Source organism: Convolutriloba macropyga, chromosome 2 (genome assembly GCF_964194025.1).
Source record: "Convolutriloba macropyga chromosome 2, txConMacr16.3, whole genome shotgun sequence".
NCBI classification, from domain to species: Eukaryota; Metazoa; Xenacoelomorpha; order Acoela; family Convolutidae; genus Convolutriloba; species Convolutriloba macropyga.
The window spans coordinates 82203487-82222666 of record NC_134469.1 but is presented as its reverse complement, the minus strand read 5'-3'; the positions used below and the strand labels follow the sequence as shown (position 1 = coordinate 82222666).

Genomic DNA, 19180 nt, shown 5'->3' with positions numbered 1-19180 from the left:
GCATTGCTGCTCATAAAAAGATCAGTCTGAAATGTGTGGAGTAATAAGAAAAAGGGCAGCGAAAACAAGTCACTGTAGGCCTAATGCTGTTCCGCTGCGATTACGCAGGAGCTATAATAATTATTATTAATAGCCGCCCTCATCTTCTCAGCCGGCTATTATAGCGCTCCTATTTTTTTTTTACTTCGTCGAATAAAAAAATGTTTCGCTTTACCTCATTTTGCCGCCTTTTCAACATTTTGCGTGAAATCTTTTTGACTTCTCTAGGCTAGTTTCTCTCTTCTCTCATTCTGCTAAAAGTGATTTTGAACATCAGTTGCTCAGCAAAGCAATTCAAAATGAACAGAGTCAGTATAAAAAATTGAAAGTAGAAACGGGATAAACCCATAAAGCCCAATTTTAGATGCCCGCTAATTGAACGTCGTTCCTATAAGTCTTAGTTACCATCTCTAATGCTTATTGGTATTGATAGTAGCCCCTGTAGCCTCTCTCTAAAACAGAAGTACAACCACCAAATGCCATCAAAATAAATCGGACTTAAAAAAATGTTTTTGCACAAAAATCTTTTTTTTTTCAATATCTTCTGTTATTTCAATCCCAATCATGCTTATTGGAATCAACGGCGGCTATTTTCCGGCAATCTGCCGGGTATGTTTTTTAATGCGCTTGAGACAACTGAAGTAATCGCAGAAAAAATTGGAAATAAAATAAAGAATAGATGGTAAAATTTGATAATTTGATTGATTCTTGTCACGGCTGATCAATTTTAAGTTCGTAAGTAATTAGTGGCAATTTTAATCTCTAATTTTTCATTCATCCGCAGTTTCCCCGTTTCTATCGGAAGTAATTAACCAATCAATATAGAATGCTTTATCCGATAACTATTTTAGGAGTTGAAAATTTGTAGTAGCTGATGTTTTTTTTAGCTGAAAAAGTCATTCCATTCATACCATTAGTTCACTCATAGAATTTGATCGGAAAACACTTTCAATATATCTATTTTTTATTCTAAGTTCTTAAAATAGCTGCAAAATTATCACAATTCCTCGGAAGAAAGTGTTGCGTATAGCAATGGAGAAAACATACACACTTCAACGAACCGTCAAGCCAGAGAAAACCGTAAGTGTACAAATTATTAAAAAATAATTGAACTTTAAAAAAACCTCTTCTGACTTTTGTTTGACCAACTCATTTACTTCTTGCTCGAGAAACGGGTTAAAATGATAATAAGCCTGGGGGCATTAAATTGCTAATTTATAGCAACTGACGACGAGGCGTAAATTCATGGAATCGGGGAAATCCTCAAGATTTTTTGGGAACCAACCACCAGCTGAAGCAAACTACAATTAAACCGAATCCAAGCCAGTTGTTAAAGAGCAATTCTATCGACATTTGACGGGCCAGTACAACGTTTTAAACCACTGGATAAAGATGAAAACTGCGTCTTACTGTTATTTGAAATTGAAAACCAATGAATATAAAAACGTAAACTCTTGTCAATTCTGGAATCATGAAGTGGTTGACTAGCCGTTAATCGGTTGTTAATCGTTTATATGACTTAGACACTGTTTGTTTTAATGAAAAAATCACTGAATTTTTTTACAAATTTCCGCATTGTAGTTTTTTTGTTTATTAAACTCGAACGAAGTCAAGCAATTATTGTAAAGGTGTGTGTCGTTTTTATTCAACATATTTGCCTGGTCTTTTTCTATAACGTTCGTTCATTTTTATTTCTCGAGTGACTTTCGAGCTTGACTATTTATGTTTTCGAGCTTTCAGAAATTATGTCTGTCGCTAGAATAAAATTGACTCTGAGATGAGATCGTACATTTCCCGTTCATCTAAGTGGTTAATTTCCACGACTCTCATCCGGATGTTGGCGAGTTGGAACCCCTCCTTAGTCAGAAGTTCTTCACAAATAATTCTCTAGCCTAAGCCGATTTCTAATTTGTTCGCCAATCTTCCGGGTGCAAACCGTCAGAATTTTTTTGTGTTGCTCAGCTTCATTAATGGTTGTCATAATTGATTCTTTAATAAGGCGAAATAAAAGTCATATGATGGTGTAAATTGATGTTTAAGGGTTTTAACTATTTTGTCACTCACTGTTTTCAAAGAGTTACTGCGTTTTTTAGTCTTACCATTTTTTTTAGTTTTTGTCCTCTTAACTGGTCTCATTAATGACAGCCCTCATTAAGGACTGGATCTGTAATGGGGCGTTTTTTAGGTTTTTCACTGGTTCAATTCTATTGATTTTCGGTTTTTGCGTTGTTCGTTTTTGTGTGTTATTTTTTGTTGTCCTGTCAATTAGTGTCATCAAGTACAGGTATCATTGGCTCTCAATGGCAGGTATAATGGAAATTATTTAATAGTTATACTTTACTTCTAACTTTTTTAACGAGTTAGACACTACTCTTTTTCAAAAGTTAGTACTTTGGTTAGTTTTATCCGTATTTGTAGTTTTTTGTAGTTTCACGACAATGACAGGTCCTTAGCTTTCTAATGAAGGATTTTATCTGGAGTTCAGTTATCAGTTGTATTAAGTGATATCTAAGTTAGATTTGCAGTCTATTGGTTGGAGGGTCTGTTCAAAGGGCGCAATAGTTATTCAGCACATATGCAAGATTTGATAACAGGATTAACAGTAATGGCTAAGAGTAAGTTAATTAGAGCTGACAGTAAGTTCCGTTTTTGTTTATACCAATTCCGCGCTTCCAAAAAAGAGGCCACAAAAATAATTTTTTCCTTTCTCTCATTTCCTTCAAATTACCGGATGAATGAAACGTGAACCCATTACAGAAGATTAATGTTTGAAAAAGAATTTGAAATTTCACTTATATTTTTTCTCTCATCCTAAAGGTTTTGATATACCTCGTTTATGTGTATTATTTTTCCCCGGCTGTTAGGCTTTAAGCGCATTGAAAAATTAGACGCTTTCGTGGTGAATTAAGTTTGCCAAGGAAAAATTTCAATGATTTTAGTACCATCATTTTGTTTTCTTTCCATCATTAATTTGTGTTCCCACCAAAAGATTTCCATACGGGGGGGGGGGGGGGGGGGTTGAGAATTTTTATCATGAGACATTATTTAAAAACTTGTGTTAATATAGAAATTATGCGGGGATGTTTCTGATAATTATTGATTAAGTTGTGCAAGCTTATCAATACGCTTGAGACAACTGAAGTAGTAATTGTAGAAAAAAATTGGTAGCGAAATAAAAAAGACCGTAAAAATTGATAATTTGACTGATTTCTGTCATGGCTGATCAATTTTTAGTTCGTACGTAATTAGTTGCCATCTCAAATTGTCACTGTAGAACGCATAATCGGATATTTATCTTTGAGATATTTCCGCTTCTAAAAATCCTTCCACACATAACATTTGTGTTCTTTTAGAATTTGTTAGAACAACACCTTTCTTAGTTCATTTTTTTAATACAGGTTTTAAAAACTTCTTCTCAATTATCAGCAAAAATAGCACAGCAAATATATTTATTGATGAAAAACAGTGCTGACACGAATCATGAAGACGACATCCAAATTTGAACCATCTTTCAAGCCTCTGAAAACCGTAAGTGTAAATTTCAGTAACTAATGCTTATTGAACTCGTTTTTATAAAACTAATAAATATTAAACTAATTCATCAAAATTGATTTTGAAAGGAACAGTTCGAACACGCAGTTATTTCAAGCATAGTCATGTAATCTATGCTTAAAATTGCTCTTATAGTTCCAATTCAGCTTTTTTGTTCCGTGAATTTTGGCCGACCGATATATTCATCGTAGAGAAATGTGCATGGTATCATTAAAAAGCTCGTCCAGCGTAGAATTCGAAATTAAAAAGATTTTTTAGAATTTCGTTTTTTTCGAGGAGTTATCGAGGTTTAAAGTTTCATGCGAACACTTGATATTTGGTTCACTTTTGTTCACTTTTACCGTAATTTTCGTTCGAATTAACGTTTTTTCTACGAAAAATTTAATTCAAAACTAGATTTCACGCCAAAAAGTAAATCAATTTTAGGTTTTTAATAGACGAAAGGAGATAATAAAGACTAGTTCTAGTCTTAGACGGAAGTTTAATATATAAAAAAAATTCGAATTAGGTTTGGGAGCTCTTTTTTTAGAAAATGTTGCAATTTTTTTTGTTTTTTCAAGTCACCTAGAGACTAATAGACACTTTTAATATCGAAGTTCCGTTAATGACAAACCTCTTTTACGATCAAATGAAGCCCAATGAACAAAAAATAAAAAATTTGTTTCAAAGGGATCGCTCATGTTTTTTTTGGATTCGTATCTCAAATTTCGTAATTTCAAATGAAATTTTGATTTATTTTTTGAGGTTTTACTAAAGTTTTATAATCCTATGGCATAAACTTGTTGACTAAGGGTGGAATACATTTACTAATGAGCATTATGTGAACCTATCTAGTGCTGTGAGTTGACAGCTAATGGCTGTTAAGACTTTGAAAATTAATTTTCGAATTTTTTTTTAAATTTAGTAAATGATAAACTTATTTTTGTGAACTGTAAGTTCGTCTCAGTAAAAACAGGATTGAACTCCTTCATACCGCTGCAACATAAGTTAATCTCATTGCGGCTTTATCAAATAACTATTGGTTATACGTCTTCAATGCAACAAGATTTCAATTTTTTTTTTAAATTTTTTGGACATTTCGTTTTATTGGTTCATTTTGAAATCTTATCACGTCATCCTAATATTGATGGCTACATCTTCCTTTAGTGAAGATGTCCGAAGGATCATAGATAAAATTTTCTGGGAGAAAAATATGGTTTAAATGGCTTCAACACTCTCTTCTCCCATTTTTCTAAAGAAATTTTGGTTTTTGCCTGTATTTGTTGTTTTTTTCATAGTCATAAGACATATTGTGATGTCTTATTGATTACCTAGGCACCATAAACATACTTGTATTCACATCGTGGCTTAGCTGAGCGTATTCATTGTATTCCTATGAAGGCTTTTGAGTTTAATGGCTGTTAAGACTTTAAAAATATTTTTTTATTTTTGAACATAAATCAATCTTAAGCCTTTTTTCGTGGATTGTAGGTCAGTCTCGGTAATGACAGAACCGCTTTTTCTCTACATCAGCAACAGTTTATCTAGTTAGCGGTTTTGTCTTCTAACTATTGGTTTTTTTACTTCGGTGCACGAGTTTTCATAATTTTTATAATTTTCGGATTTTTTTTTAGTAATTTTGGTTCCTTTTGAAATCGTATTACATTATCCTAATATTGATAGCTGCCATTGGCTTAGTGAAGACGATCAATGGATCGTTGAAAATGTTTTCAGAGAAAAAAGCTTATGGTTTAAATAGCTTCGACACTTTCTTCTCTCAATTTTCTACCGAACTTTTGGATTTTGCCTGTTTTTGTTGTTGTTTTCATAGTCAATGACTTGTTGCAATGTCTTATTGATAAATTTTGAATGACAAACATGCTAGTCGTCACATCATCTAGGCATAATTTAGCGTATTAAATGCCTTCCGTTGAAAGCTATAGAATTTTATGACTTTGATACTATGGGTTTTCTCAAAAATTTCGTGGTTTTGATGTATGTTTTCTTTGCCATACGACTTATTGTGATGAGTTATTGATGTCACATGAATGAAACATATGACTCCTATTTCATCGAGGCAGAATTTAGTGTGTTTAATTAACTCCGTTGAAAATAATTGATTTTAATGTCTTTGATACTAGAGCTTTTCTCAAAAACTTCGTGGTTTTAATATCTTTGTTTATATTTGTTGTTTTTCAAGTCATTTTGTAACAAAAGAAACAATCACCTCGCTGTTAAAAAGTTAATTGAAAATAGAAGAGTTTATACTGAAAAGTTCATTCTCTAATGTCTTTGAAACTTTACTCGCTTAATTTTTGTGAGTTTGCTGTTTTTGCTTTTTTTTAGGTAGCCGTGAAATTCTGATCGGTCTCATAAACCTGAAATGTTGTCCATAAACCTGTTATGAGTGATGTTACCCAAAGCAGTCAGTTTAAAGCCAATAGTCTTAAAAATTATGATATTATACTTCTTCAAAGATTTTTCAAACTTTTCAGTTTTTTGTTCTTTTCTTCAACTTATTCTCGTCATTGAGAAGTCCACTCCAATTCCCTGAACTTCAAAAAACAACTTGTCTACTAATATTATGTCGTAACTGATGTTTTGTTTGGTGGACATTATGCGTTTTCTTAAAAATATTGTGATTGGTGTATTTGTGTTTCTTTTTTTCTCTTCTTTTAGCTTATTCAGGTAATAACAGATCCCAATGATTTTCAAATGTGGCCCAAATGAACGAGCTTCTTTTCTCTTTCAATATAATTTTAGCTGAATGATTATAAATGTAAACTGAAATAAAATTAAATAAAATTCAGATAATAGCTAATGATTTTAATGGCTTCAATAATTTATGTTTTTGTTCGTAATTTTTTGAGATTTTCTGCGTCTTTGTGTAAATTGTTCGTTTTTTTGAGATTTTCTGCGTATTTAGTTTATTCCTATGGTTTAGTCTCAGCAAAGACAGGTCCCATTAGTTCCATATTGACTTTTTAGTAAATTTATCAAGAATTATTTTGTTAAAAAGCTAAAGATTTTTTTAGACTTTTGAAATTATTTGGTTTAAGAAATGTTGATTGATCTTTGACTTTAACCTCATTTTTTTTCTCTATGTCAACTTTTTACCTAATCTCATTGTGAAAAACATACATCTGCTGTATAGTTAGCAAAAACTAAATTTGTGGAGTTAAGGTTTCATATGATTGCATTTTGACGTTGTTACTAGGTGCTTTTAAAATTATATATTTGGTTTCTGACGTGAAAATTTTGTTTTTGCATATGTTGTTGTTTGCTGTATTCTCTCGTAATCTTTTTATCGGTAGATCTCGTGAGCGCTGTAATGAGAAATGGCATTATGTAATTCAATTTGTAGTTAGGTTTTGTAGCATTTTTTTTAAGTTCAAACATCTATTTTTGTTATCTCTTCGTTTGGTTGACAATTAAGCCAAAAATGTAGATGAGCTCGGGTCGGAACATCATGTGCGAACGCACATTAACGAGCCGCCTTGTCCAATTTATTTGTATAGTCCTTCCTAAAAAAAGTTGTTCAAAAAATCGCCAATAGATGCAATGAACATTTGAACTTTAAAGATTTTTCTAGTCAATCTCAAAAAGTTTCAAGTCTATCGAACGTTTGTTGTTCAAATTAATACTTGCTGGTCTCAGCATTTTGATCTTCATTAGAACTTCAGGGCTTTTTTGAATTTTCGTTTTCGTTGCAGTTTTATGATATTGACTATATCTACTTAGTTTGATTTTTGACCCGTCCGCTTATTCCGAAGGGGTATATATGCGAAATATTATTTTGATCTTAAAATTTTGTAGCAAAGCAACAAAAAAACAGCAGTTAATCAACTGAGCGTCCAAAATCTGATAACTATTTTTTTGAATTTTTTTAATTTGAGTTAAATTTGAGTTTTCAAGGAACTGACTCACATTTTCGATTAAATTTAGCCCAACCTGTTTTTCTCTGCCTGAGAAAAAGTTTCAGCTTTTAGTCAGCATAGACTTTCAAAGATTTTCAAAATCTGTCCTATAAAGTCGAAATATCTGAACATTCGAAAACCCTCATCAAAAAGCAAATAAACTAGTAAGTGGTCATCTAAAAGTAAAATCCTTTGCATGTAGCTCGAAAACAGTAGCTGTTCTTCAATTTAGTTCATATATAAATTGTGACTGTTAAATAAACGTTGGTTGTGATAGCCATATTTGAGAAAGCCGTATATCTCTGGTTTCTCTAGTGCACTTGAATGAAAAAATTGCAAAAATTACACGCAATCTTTAAGACTACATATCTAATACATAACATTCGTTTGCGTTTATGTCGGCTGACTTTTACTTCGGCTTAATTTGCGTCCTATGTTTATTTGAGTACTTTGTACTCTAAGTGACAGTGTTTTTTTAGCCAGATAATTTTCACTCAAACAGTTTAGCTTTTTATAAAATTGATTTTTTATTTTTAGACCTTGTATCGTTTTTGAAACTTTCGCCTGCATTGCAACTCTGTGGTACAGACTAGGATGCATCTATGTTAAATCTTGGCCAATCATGTTCTCAATTATATTATTCAAAGAAACAGGGAAAATTCGGGAAGTAACGCACGAGCAGATCAACATTTCCAAGATTTCCTGTGTGGGTTTTCTTGGAGAAGCCGTAACATTATAAGTGCAGATAATGGAAGGATCTACCCCCCCCCCCGCATAGTGGGCTTATAAGTTTTATACCACCAAAGCGCAGGTAATTTTTTACATAGTTACGTGCTCTATAAAAGAAAACAAAATGCAATGGGCATTAGAAACACTGGGGGAGGGGGGTTAACAGGATAGAACCAAAGTTCCATGATAAATGAGGTTATCAAATTACAGCCTCGGTAAGTGGTCTGAAATTGAGAAAATTTGTCCAAAAGGGTTTTGTTATGAAAAGAGTTGGATTGTAATGAGAGGACGTTTGATCTATCACTTAATTACTTTAAGTGTGCAGTTAAGCTTAAGCAGATCTATAGTCTGTCCCATAAAGTTGAAATAAGCGAACGTTCGAAAACCGCCAAAAACGTGCAATTGAGCATCAATGTGCTCATTTGAATGCAAACGTTTTCTCCATGCAGTTTTCATTCATCAATTTTTTCGACATGTTTTAAATTTGAACTTTGACCTTTGAACTCGAATCCGTGGCTTTTGAAACGTTTGCTTATTTCAACTTTTTGGGACACGCTATAAAACTGAGAAAAGGTTATGCAAATGAAAAACATGTGCGCATTTTAAAACAAAATCTACGTTAAATTCGGTATTTTGGATCAAAAGAAACTGACTGTTTTGAATTGAAAACAAAAAATCTAAATCGGATAAACACAATTTATTCACAGCGGCAGTTTTTCATGGCCACTTTTGGCAATAACCGTTTTTAGGGTATTGGGCATAATCAACTAAACCTCCATACCTCTTTAGTAGTATAAACAATTGAATTTTAGGTGTATGATATACTGACGCTTATTGAAGTATCGAGATATTATAGCATTGATACAAGGCCAAAAATCAAGAAAAGTATAGACAGTAGTTTGAAACCAAGAGCTGTACATAGAAAAAGAGGTGCATGACAGAAATTGTTCAATAACTCATTTTTTTCAAAAAAATCAGGTGACCAGTAATTCAAATTGTCAAAAAGAGCAAGTACGGTTAAATTGACGGCCACAAAAGTCTTATACATGTGTCAAATCAAGCGACTGGATACTTAACAGCAGTATCTAATTATTTTACCCATCTGTCAAGTGTAATGTCCCAACTCTGCTAAAAAAAGCTTTAAAAAGGGCCACCACACAATTTTGCCATTAAATATTAATGAATCACTCCAATTGTTTTTAAGTACAGAACAGTCACTTCTTCGGTGCAGCGTTTGAAACATGCTCGCGCAAACTAAAATTGCAGGGCATTGCAGCGCAAGGTTCTAGTATTCAATATTTTTATGGTGCCAGAAACAAAATATCGGTTTTCAGGCAAGATCACGTTACTCTGCTGCAGTCTTTTTGAAATTTTGGATTAAATTCTCAAAGACGACTCCATTTCCAGTAAACGCCAGGAGTTCTTGGTTACTTGGAGTGGAGTGAATTAACCTTAGAAAATTTAACTCTCGAATACCTATGAACCAAGCTTGCAACTTTTGAAGAGCGGAAAACCATTTATACCTGAAGTTAAAATGCCAAAACTTGACTATCATGAAATTTCGGCAATTTTAAAACGTGCAAGTTGCTTGTTAAAGGTAATGTTTTGTAACTCTGAAGAAGTCATTTCGAAAACCTAACTCAACATGTCGAAGCGTTACGTTGTTCTCTTTAACTAAGTGAACGTTTCAGTGACCAGAACGCACGTAAATTTGTACATAGTTACGTGCTATAAAAAAAAACAAAACCCAGTTGGTGCACTAAAAACATTGGGGGTACCAGAATAGATCCAAAATTCCATGATAAATGATGTAATCAAGTTTTAGTTTAGGTAAGTGAGTTAAAACTGAGAAAATTTTGTCTAATAGAGTTTCGTTATGAATAGAATTGGTTTGAAATGAGAGTATATATGATCTATCACCTAATTATTTTAGGTCTGTTGTTACGCTTAAGCAATTCAAATTTTGAGCAAAAGATATGCAAATGGAAAACATGTGACTGTTCTGAATTGAAAACAATCTAAACTGAATGAATAAAACTTTCCACTGCTGCAATTTTTAAGGCTACTTTTGATAGGTACCGTCGTTGAGGGTATTGGGCAGAGTCAAACTCCCATACTTGGATAGTAGTATAAAAAAATATTCATAGTACTTTAAGTTTAAAAAAAGTGTATAAATTATATTGAAATATCATTTATTGCATTGATACGAGGCCAAAAGCTACAAAAAATTATTAAATCAAATGTCAATAAGCGATAGTCTGAAACCACCACTTGTACTTACAAAAACACAGATGTACATGACAAAATGAGCTGGTCAGTAATTCAACTTCTCGAAAAAAGCAGGAACGGTTAAGTTTACGGAAATGAAAGTTTTATACCCATATCAATTTGGTTCAAAAATAATTGCGTATGTCAAAAGATGTGAACTTATTATTTTATTTTCCCGTCAAGTAGATAGCTTAATACTGCTCAAAAAAACCTAAAGAAGGTCACCATTACATTCTGCAATCGAAGTCCATAGCAGTTTTTTTATTGAATCGCTCTACTTGCTTTTTATTACAAAACAGTCACTTTTTCGATGCAGTATTTAAAATAGGTTCGCGTAAATTAAAATGCAAAGGCATTCCTGCGCTATATTCTCCTATTCCACAATTTTATATTGCCACAAATAAAACTTCGTTGTTCAGGTAGGACCAGGTTACTCTGCTGCAGTTTCTTTGAATTTCTGGATTAACTTTTCAAAGACTACGCCTTTCCAGTTAAACGCCGTTTCCAGGTTAACGTCGTTCCTGGTTATTTGAAGTGGAGTCACATAACCTCAGAAAAATTAACTCTCATGTGCCTATAACCCAAGCATGCAACTTTTGAATGCGGAAAACAATTTATACCTGAAGTTAAAATGCCAAAAGTTGACTATCATGAACTTTTGGCAGTTGTCAAATTTGCAAGTTGCTTGTTTAAAGTAAGCTTTGCAGAGGCATTTTCAAAGATTTAACTCAACAAAGCGGACCGTTACGTGGTTCTTTTTAGTTGAGTGAAAATTTCAATGACCCAAGCGCACGTACGTTTTTACATAGTTAAGTACTATAAAAAAACAAAATGCAATTGGTGCAGTAAATTTATTGGGGGTAACTGAATAGATCCAAAATTTTTTTTATAAATAATGTAATCAAATTTTAGCTGGGGTAAGTGAGCTTAAACTGAGAAGGTTTTGTCTAAAAGGGGTTTTATGAACAGAGTTCGATTGTAATGAGAGAACTTTTGATCTATCAGCTGAATATTTCAAGTCTGTTGTTAAGCTTAGGCAGTTCAAAAATTGAGCAAAAGATATGCAAGTGGAAAACATGCCAGCTTTTTTTTTAAAAAAAATTAGCAAATTCCAGAAATTGACTATCATGAACTTTTGGCATTTTCAAAATTGCAAGTTGCTTGTTTAAAGCAAGATTTTGTTACTCTGCAGAGGCATTTTTAAAGATTTAACTCAACAAAGCGGACCATTACCTGGTTTTTTTTAAACTGAGTGAATTTTTCCTCAAAGTCGCGTAATTTATGTATTAAATTTTATATGTTATTATATGGCACGTTACCATGTAAAACAAATCGCTTCTGGAGATGTATAAGTTATATGCCCATTAAGCGGGGGGGGGGGTGCAGAAGAAAGATCCGATTTTCGATTGAATAGGAGGGTACGTGGGTATGCTTGTCACGTGGAAAACCTGTGTTGCCCAATAATTTAAATAAGCATATTATTTTTATGTCCATTTAGGTATTTCAAATTATTGGATAGTTGAGTTATTCCACAGTTGAATTATTTCAGGGTTGAGTTGCAGGCTACTTTGCCGTATACATCTGTAAATTACATCTATTAGACCACTACTTTTCGATACTCATCGCTATCAATGATTTTATTCGGAATTCGGCGCGTTTCAATCCATTAACTCGATACGTCAAAAAACAAAAATAGGGCTTTTATATTCTCAAAAAGTAGTAGTTTATTTAATTTAAAAAGTAGAAATTTAATTTACTGACCTATATACATGACCAAAAAAATCCTATAACTCAACTGTGCATAATAATAAAGCGTATAGTCATATTTGAAAGCGTATAGTCAATTTATAGAATACAAAAATTTTGTAGGCATAATTTTGGTACGTATTTATTTTGCCGTATAAATTGACTTTTATGTTGCAGTTGTCCACTTCTATCTGTAACAGTTACGAAAGATAGCGTAAAAATTGGAAAAATATGTTCAGAAGTGTTATGAAAGTAACGTTATGAGTTTTTAAATGAGGATTTTTGGTAATTTTTACGCGAGAAATTGTATTCCTTACTTAAAAATAGTAGAGTTTTCACACGAGTTTGTGTGTGAATCATATAGAAAACTGCCAGATCGAGCTCGGGAAAAACATGACAAAAAACACTATTTATCATATGTAATCTGCCAATTTCTTGAGTGTCGCTTTTTCTCTCCAAAAATTGTGGGGTGATACACAATTTTTGTGTAATTATTTTTGAAAAAATTTTTAGAGTGTGAATCTGGGTTTTTTGAATAATAGAACCGATTGGGTGGCGCCTCTTCAACTGCAATCGCCCTAATGGTCGTTCTGGGACTGATCTTTTCCTCTTTGGGCACAGAGGCTGCAAAAATCAACCCTTCCACCTCTGCCGCCTCTTCTCTGGGTGGAAAAGCGGAAATTAAGCGGAGTGGATCAAATTGGGGGTACAGAGAGGGTAGCAGTCCACAGACTAAAGATGATCTGGCTCATTCTGTGAGGCGAAACTGGATGGACAACTTTACCGAATGGGAGCTGGGCCAGTTCATTCGGTGTCTGAATGACTGCCAGCCATGGCTATTTTCTGACTTCGGGTACGGTATGGGTTTGGTTTTTTCATCATTTTTTGTACTTTCTGAGGTCGCGCAGAAAATAAAATGTCCCGCAAGTTTCTAGCATTCAAGTGGGTATCCCTGTGTGTCAGTGTTTTCTCCATTAGGTCAATTTTCTGCTTGCTTTCTTTGACTTTGACCTTTTAATTTTTTCCAATTTTTTTCTGAAGCGTTCACTATCGTGGCAACTTTATGCTATAGTCCCATAAAGTTGAAATAGAAAGCGCATAATGCGCACCAATATGCTGATATCTGAATGCTGAAAATTAGCGTAATAGTTTCAACTTTATAATACAGAGAGAACTCGTTTGCTGAAAAGGCAATTGTTCAGCTCAAATGAACAATAATAGTCAAATGTATCATTATAACTTAACATTATAAAGATAAGCTTGAGAAAAATGTGAATAAATTTACGGATACAATTTGCCCGGGTTGAAGTTTCTTTGATTTCATACAAGGATCATATATGATTTCATACTGTCCATACTTGATTTCTTAGTACGATCCTTGTATGAAACCAAAGAAATCATATTTGATCCTTGTACGATTACCAGGAATTCATACAAATCATATATGACCTAGTACGAAATCAAAGAAAGTTGCATGATCGGTGATCCGAGTGAGCAGTTTGTCAAGATTTGTTATGGGCCTTTTGGTTATTATTGTTGTTATACTTTTCGACCTAGGAGGTAGAGACGAATAAAAAAAGTTTAAGTTGTTTTAGTTTTTCTTTTGTGATAACAACAGTTAATAACCTCAAAAAATTGATAGCAACCATGTGGTAATTTTTTCATCCAACTCTCGTAGCGAAAAAAGTTGCATAAATTATCGGTGAAATAGCTCAAGATAACAACTAATTAATTTTGAACTGGCAGTACTTTGCTTTTGTATTAGACTAAAAATTATGCACTGATGTCGCTATGAAGAGTAGGGTGAAAAGAGTGTAGGATGTAGGATCCGGGCCCAGACAAGATGGCTAACTCACAAAAACTTACAAGTTTCTTACGTTTGATAATTAACCTGTAAAAACCTTAAGTCAGACTCTTAACCTTTAAAAAATTAAAAGGCTGATGGTCATCTTGTAAGATTCTTCTAAACTTCAACATAAGGACAGTGTAAAGCTAGCCAGTTTTAATCGAAACTAGAGTTGGTTAATGAATATTTACAACACGGTTGTTATCACCATCGAGAAATTATCAAAAAGGGACGGGAAACAGAATTGTGTATCATTTTCGAATGTGCAGAAACAAAGGTGTTTCAATGTTCTTAATCGCCTCTCGTTTTGATTACAACAGCTACATAACTTGAACCACTGTTGCTGTGATTAGATTACAAGTTTATCACACTCTTTTATTGCCACTGTTACGTTGTAAACAGTGTCAATAAAAGAAGGTGATAAACTCGCAATCTAATCACGGCATCAGTGGTTCAAGTTATGTAACTGCTGTAATCTCAACCAGAGTTGATTAAGAAATATACCACACGCTTCTTATCAAAATGTCGAGGATATTCAGCAACTTGGCTTTGCCTCAGAGTTTGATCGATATGTTATGGATGCTGATAATAACCGCAATATCAACTGACTGTTTCAGGAGCAGCAACTTCTACGATATGATCGGAATGGGAAGAATATGCGGTTGCTTAAACTGGTAAAACTTGACCACCATCAATCATCATCATCATCGTCATCATTGTCATAATCAAGACCCACGACTCCAGATGTTTTCTGAGATAGTTTTACCATATATGTTATCGCATCAGTTTTAACTGTCTTTAGTCAAAAATCACACTCAATCTTGCTCAGTTAATTTTTGGGATCTATTTTGTTTTGGCGCTCCATCACTTTGTGGGTATAAAACTTTTGGTCCCCTTCCAGACACACGGGCTTCTTTTTTGCAAAGTAAAGTGCTTTATAAACACACATAATTTGTGAGGGGGATCATTAAAACGCAGGGAGACAGAGTAGATCCAATTTTCAAGATGGACTAGTAATATTATAGTGTTTTAAAAAAATTTGAATAGAAACTGAAAATTTTTACCAGACCAGCAATTCAAAATACTTTTCGAAAATGGTTTCAGAAGTAAGAACAGCTGTTCTTCCTGCCGTTCTATTTAGAAGACTGATGAAAATTGTTCATTTTTACTTAATTTTTGGGTGTTTTTTAGGATCTCCGAAAGAAGTTTGACGCTATATAAATCAGTTCTAGAAGTGTTCATCTCGATAGCGGCCGTAAAGGTTGAAAGAAACTTGAGTCCATTTTCTCAAGAAAACCAGGATTTCGATTTAAACTTTGGATCTTTGCATCTTATTTGCATATCCCAGACGCACATGCCAATATTTTACATAAGGATTCACAATGTAATGACACCTGCTCTGTAATTGGGGTTGCATAACGTACTGGAGGGCACAAACGGAGAAGATCCGAAAGTTTTTATAATTTTATTGCCTCTGGGAGATTTCAGATGTTTTCTCTTTCTGCCTCTATCATGATGGTTGCGTATTATTTGTATTCCGTGTCTTATTTTAACACAACGATTAACGTTTGCTTTCATTTTCTGATCCGGCACTATTCTGGCCATTTTAATTTTTTTTCAATTCAAGGAATTTGAATTGTTTTGGGGCGCTCTCCTTCAGTTTTAAAGATCAATTTACACATTTTCTTCATCTTTGAACTCAAATTCGTGAAGTGCTAATTATCTTGCCAAAAAAAGTAAGTGGAACAAAAAGCGAGCGGTTATGCGATGTGAAACCTTGTTACTCAAAAAACATAGTAAGAAAACGGCGTATGAACAAAAACTTGCTTTCTTTCTCGGGGTTATTTGATCTTTTTTGTTAATGGTTTTCCAATTCCAGTCCTGGTCATTCTTAACTCTATTTTTTGTTTAGTCAGTGAAATTTCTTAGCTTAAACTGTTTTCATTTTGATTTCAACTTGGTCCAATAGTTTTCTTGACGGCACATATATATTTTGTCTTCAATGATATTGCCTTCAAAAATTGTATGTCTCATTTGTGGGTGTGATATTGTCCGTTGTGACAAATTTAGTGTTCAAAATTTTTTTAAAAGTATATATGAAACTACTTTGTGCAGTACATTTTTCTTGAAAAAAACTAATGAAATTGTCATTGCATCGATAAGTTTCATGTTGCTATTAAGAAGTTTTTTTGAACAATAAACAATGAACAATAAATTATATCATTATTGATTAGAAAATATAGATCATCAGGTCAGAAATTGGATCTTGAACCGCTGTGTAATCGAAGAGGAAAACGGTCAGAAAATTTTGTTTCCACACCTTTACAGCCAACATTAAACAAAATTGTGTGAGTCTGCCTAAATAAACGCACGGACAGGTGATATTGGTCCTTCATAGTAATTTACTTGACGAATTTGGCAACACATGATCAGAGTCTCGTAATGAAAAAAAATGATAATCAATTGATAATCAGTTAGTTCTTCATTAGTAGCAATTGCGGAGAATTTGGACGAAAATCCTCTGAAGTCTCACTTGATAAACATTAACAGTAAAAATTGAAGTTTTCAAAAAATAAAGGATTAAATATGTCGGCAGAGATTAATTCTTTGATGTTTTTTTTTTAATATAGACAATTATTTTCGTTTATTTTTCTCTTATTATTTGGTGAAATTTTGTGTGAGCTAAACGCATTCTGAACAGTTGCGTAGTTTATTGCTTTAGTCGATATTATTAAATTTTGTTGATCAGGTCTGCTCAAACAACTCTTTCAGCAGGTGTACCTATTTCTGTTCTCCGGTGCCCTTCATTATTAGGATTTTCCAGGTAATTTGTCTTATTCGTTCAAGTTTGTAATGTTCGCCTAAATTTAGCCGCAGAAAGATGGCAGAACAGAATCTCGATAGAAACTATTTACTTTCATTATCGAAAAAGCTATGAAAATTTTTAACGAATTTTTATTTCAAAAAAATGTTTATCACAACTGCGTTGCTTGGCACATATCTGGAATCTCTGAGCAAACACAAGTTCTGAAGATCTATTTGAGAATCATAGGATCAGTTAGGCTAATGAATCTCAACGATTGCGTAACCTCAAATGATAGAGCATAGATATCTTTTTCCATTGAATTGGCTGTTGAGAAATTTTTATCATTCTATTACATTTTTTTTAACTCTTTGAGCCTTTTGGCGTTCTCGCAATTTTAAAGAAAAGTATCTCCTCATAAGCAAACCTTGTTTATAGCTTTTCATTTCCGTTTTAACTTCTTCACTTTTTTATGTACATGTGATAAGTAAGAGAGAAAGAAACAAAGAAAGTGAGAGAAAAAGAATGCGAGATAGAGGGAGAATGATAGGGAGAGGGAGAGAAGAAGAGAGGGAGAGAATGATAGAGAGACAGAGAGAGGGAGAGGGAGAAAGAGAGATTTTTGAATGAAAACAAAAAAATTGCAGCCACAAACTAGTTGAATGATTGGTGATATCAGTGAGACTACCGTTTTGAAATTCTCAATTTTTTAACTCACTTTATAGGCCCTTTCCTACAACTGTCGTGTACCAAAATCAGTTTTAATGTATCAGAAGCAATTAATTCTACGACAAGATTAAGATAGAGAGAATTTTTGGTTGTGCAAAGAATATTATTTTAACAAAAAAAAGAACCCCCAAACTTTCTTAAAAAATTGAATTGTATTGCAGCTTTTTTTTTTATTTACAGAGTTTGTATTGCTTTTTGTTCAATCTTCTCTATTATTTGTTGGTTTTTTCTAAAGCAAGAGATGTTTGCATATTTTTGCGGTTTTTTGATTTGGATGAGAATTGAAAATGAGGCAGTAAAATAAGTTGGAGTGATTTAACTTCAAAAAAAGCAAAAAATGAGTACTTAATGGCGTGATAATTTTTAAACTGTTTCAAAACAAAGTTCTTTGGTGGACTTTCATTTTTATCCAGTGAACGTTTATCAGACAATTTGATTTGCCTGTTTTGTTTTGGCAAGTTTTTTTATCTTTTATTTACGTTTTTTCTCTGATTTTGTGATGCACGAAATCTTCACTTCAGTATCCTTTCGCTTACGAAGAAAAGAGATTGTCAACGCACAATTAAATTCGAGTTTAACTAAGCCAGAACTGCGATTAGCTATTTGGCAGTCAACACATTAGTGCGTGATACCAGTAAAGATGAACATAAAGGATCAATTATCAGACAATTGCATTGGTTAACAACAAGGATAAATACGTACTGCAAAGGAGGAGTAATATTTCACTACATTTAAGATAGATATGCAACTGTGGTACCCATGTAGCACATTTCCCCCAGGGGTAAAGCAAAATTTGTTGAAAAGTTTGTTACTGAGGAGTAACAGCGTACTACATTGCTACTCGAGTTTAAAATTCATGAGGGTCTAACTGCAAAGTGCACTGGCTGATAGTTCGGCGCGCTGGCGGAGCTTTTGGTTGTTGAGGCTAATAGTGCGTCGTCTGTATCCGCGTCGGTTGTTAATGTCACAGTTGCGCCGTATTTGGTGGGCTTTCTGAATGGTCGGCTGCTCCTCTGGGCTTCATTCCTTGCTTGATTTCTTGGATGTTGACTGGCTCTTGTGGTTCATAGTCAGCGTCTTCTCTAACTTCTTCGGCCGCGGGGTCTTGTGCTGACAATGTGTCAACTTCATCTTCTTCCTGAGAGGAGGGAGACGTTTCTCTGTGAGCTTTCTTTGAGCTTCCCTTCCCTTTCTTGGGTGAACGTACGTATTTCCACTTTAGAGGAAATTTCGTACGGTTGACATTACCCGAGTTTGCTAAGTTTGGATTCGTGTGAGAATCTTGTGGTCTTTTCGGATAGTTCTTTCTCCTTTTAATTTTGATAATTGATCATTCTCATGTATGATCATTGAAAGTTGTAACTTCCCGTGATGATCGGTTAAAGTCTTTCTTGCGGCAAAATGTATGGGGGGATTTTTAGCTGGCCGGCGTCCCGAAGCGTGCTGTCTCTGATTTATAGAGTACGGTGTTATCTTGCCCCGGATAGCTTATTGTTTTCGCTGAACCAGAAAATTTGATTAAGGCTGCGCCCTCAGGGATTGCCTCGTACAGCCCTTGGAGCTGTTTTTTGC

The 19180-nt window shown here is 33.7% G+C and overlaps 1 protein-coding gene across 6 annotated transcripts; it reads left to right on the top strand.

Annotated features, from left to right (window-relative positions):
- Window positions 1-940: 940 nt before the first annotated feature.
- Window positions 941-14922, top strand: LOC142335513 (uncharacterized). Of its 6 annotated transcripts, none has more exons than XM_075384051.1 (4): window positions 2739-2856; window positions 3438-3567; window positions 12773-13083; window positions 14694-14922. In XM_075384051.1, exons 2-4 carry the CDS (start codon window positions 3520-3522, stop codon window positions 14752-14754), a joined length of 420 nt encoding a protein of 139 aa, XP_075240166.1. In that variant the 5' UTR covers window positions 2739-2856; window positions 3438-3519; the 3' UTR covers window positions 14755-14922. The 6 variants fall into 6 exon arrangements, with proteins under 6 accessions (XP_075240169.1, XP_075240166.1, XP_075240167.1 ...); XM_075384052.1 differs by having other exon boundaries at window positions 3393-3567; XM_075384050.1 differs by having other exon boundaries at window positions 3314-3567.
- Window positions 14923-19180: the final 4258 nt, after the last annotated feature.

Excerpts from the sequence above, each read along its gene's own strand:
- LOC142335513 (XM_075384054.1), top strand. The coding sequence starts at position 1,072 with ATGGAGAAAACATACACACTTCAACGAACCGTCAAGCCAGAGAAAACC. Across the intron at positions 1,120-12,772 it reads CCGTCAAGCCAGAGAAAACC|AACCGATTGGGTGGCGCCTC; the intron begins GTAAGTGTACAA and ends TTTGAATAATAG. Across the intron at positions 13,084-14,693 it reads TGGCTATTTTCTGACTTCGG|GAGCAGCAACTTCTACGATA; the intron begins GTACGGTATGGG and ends TGACTGTTTCAG.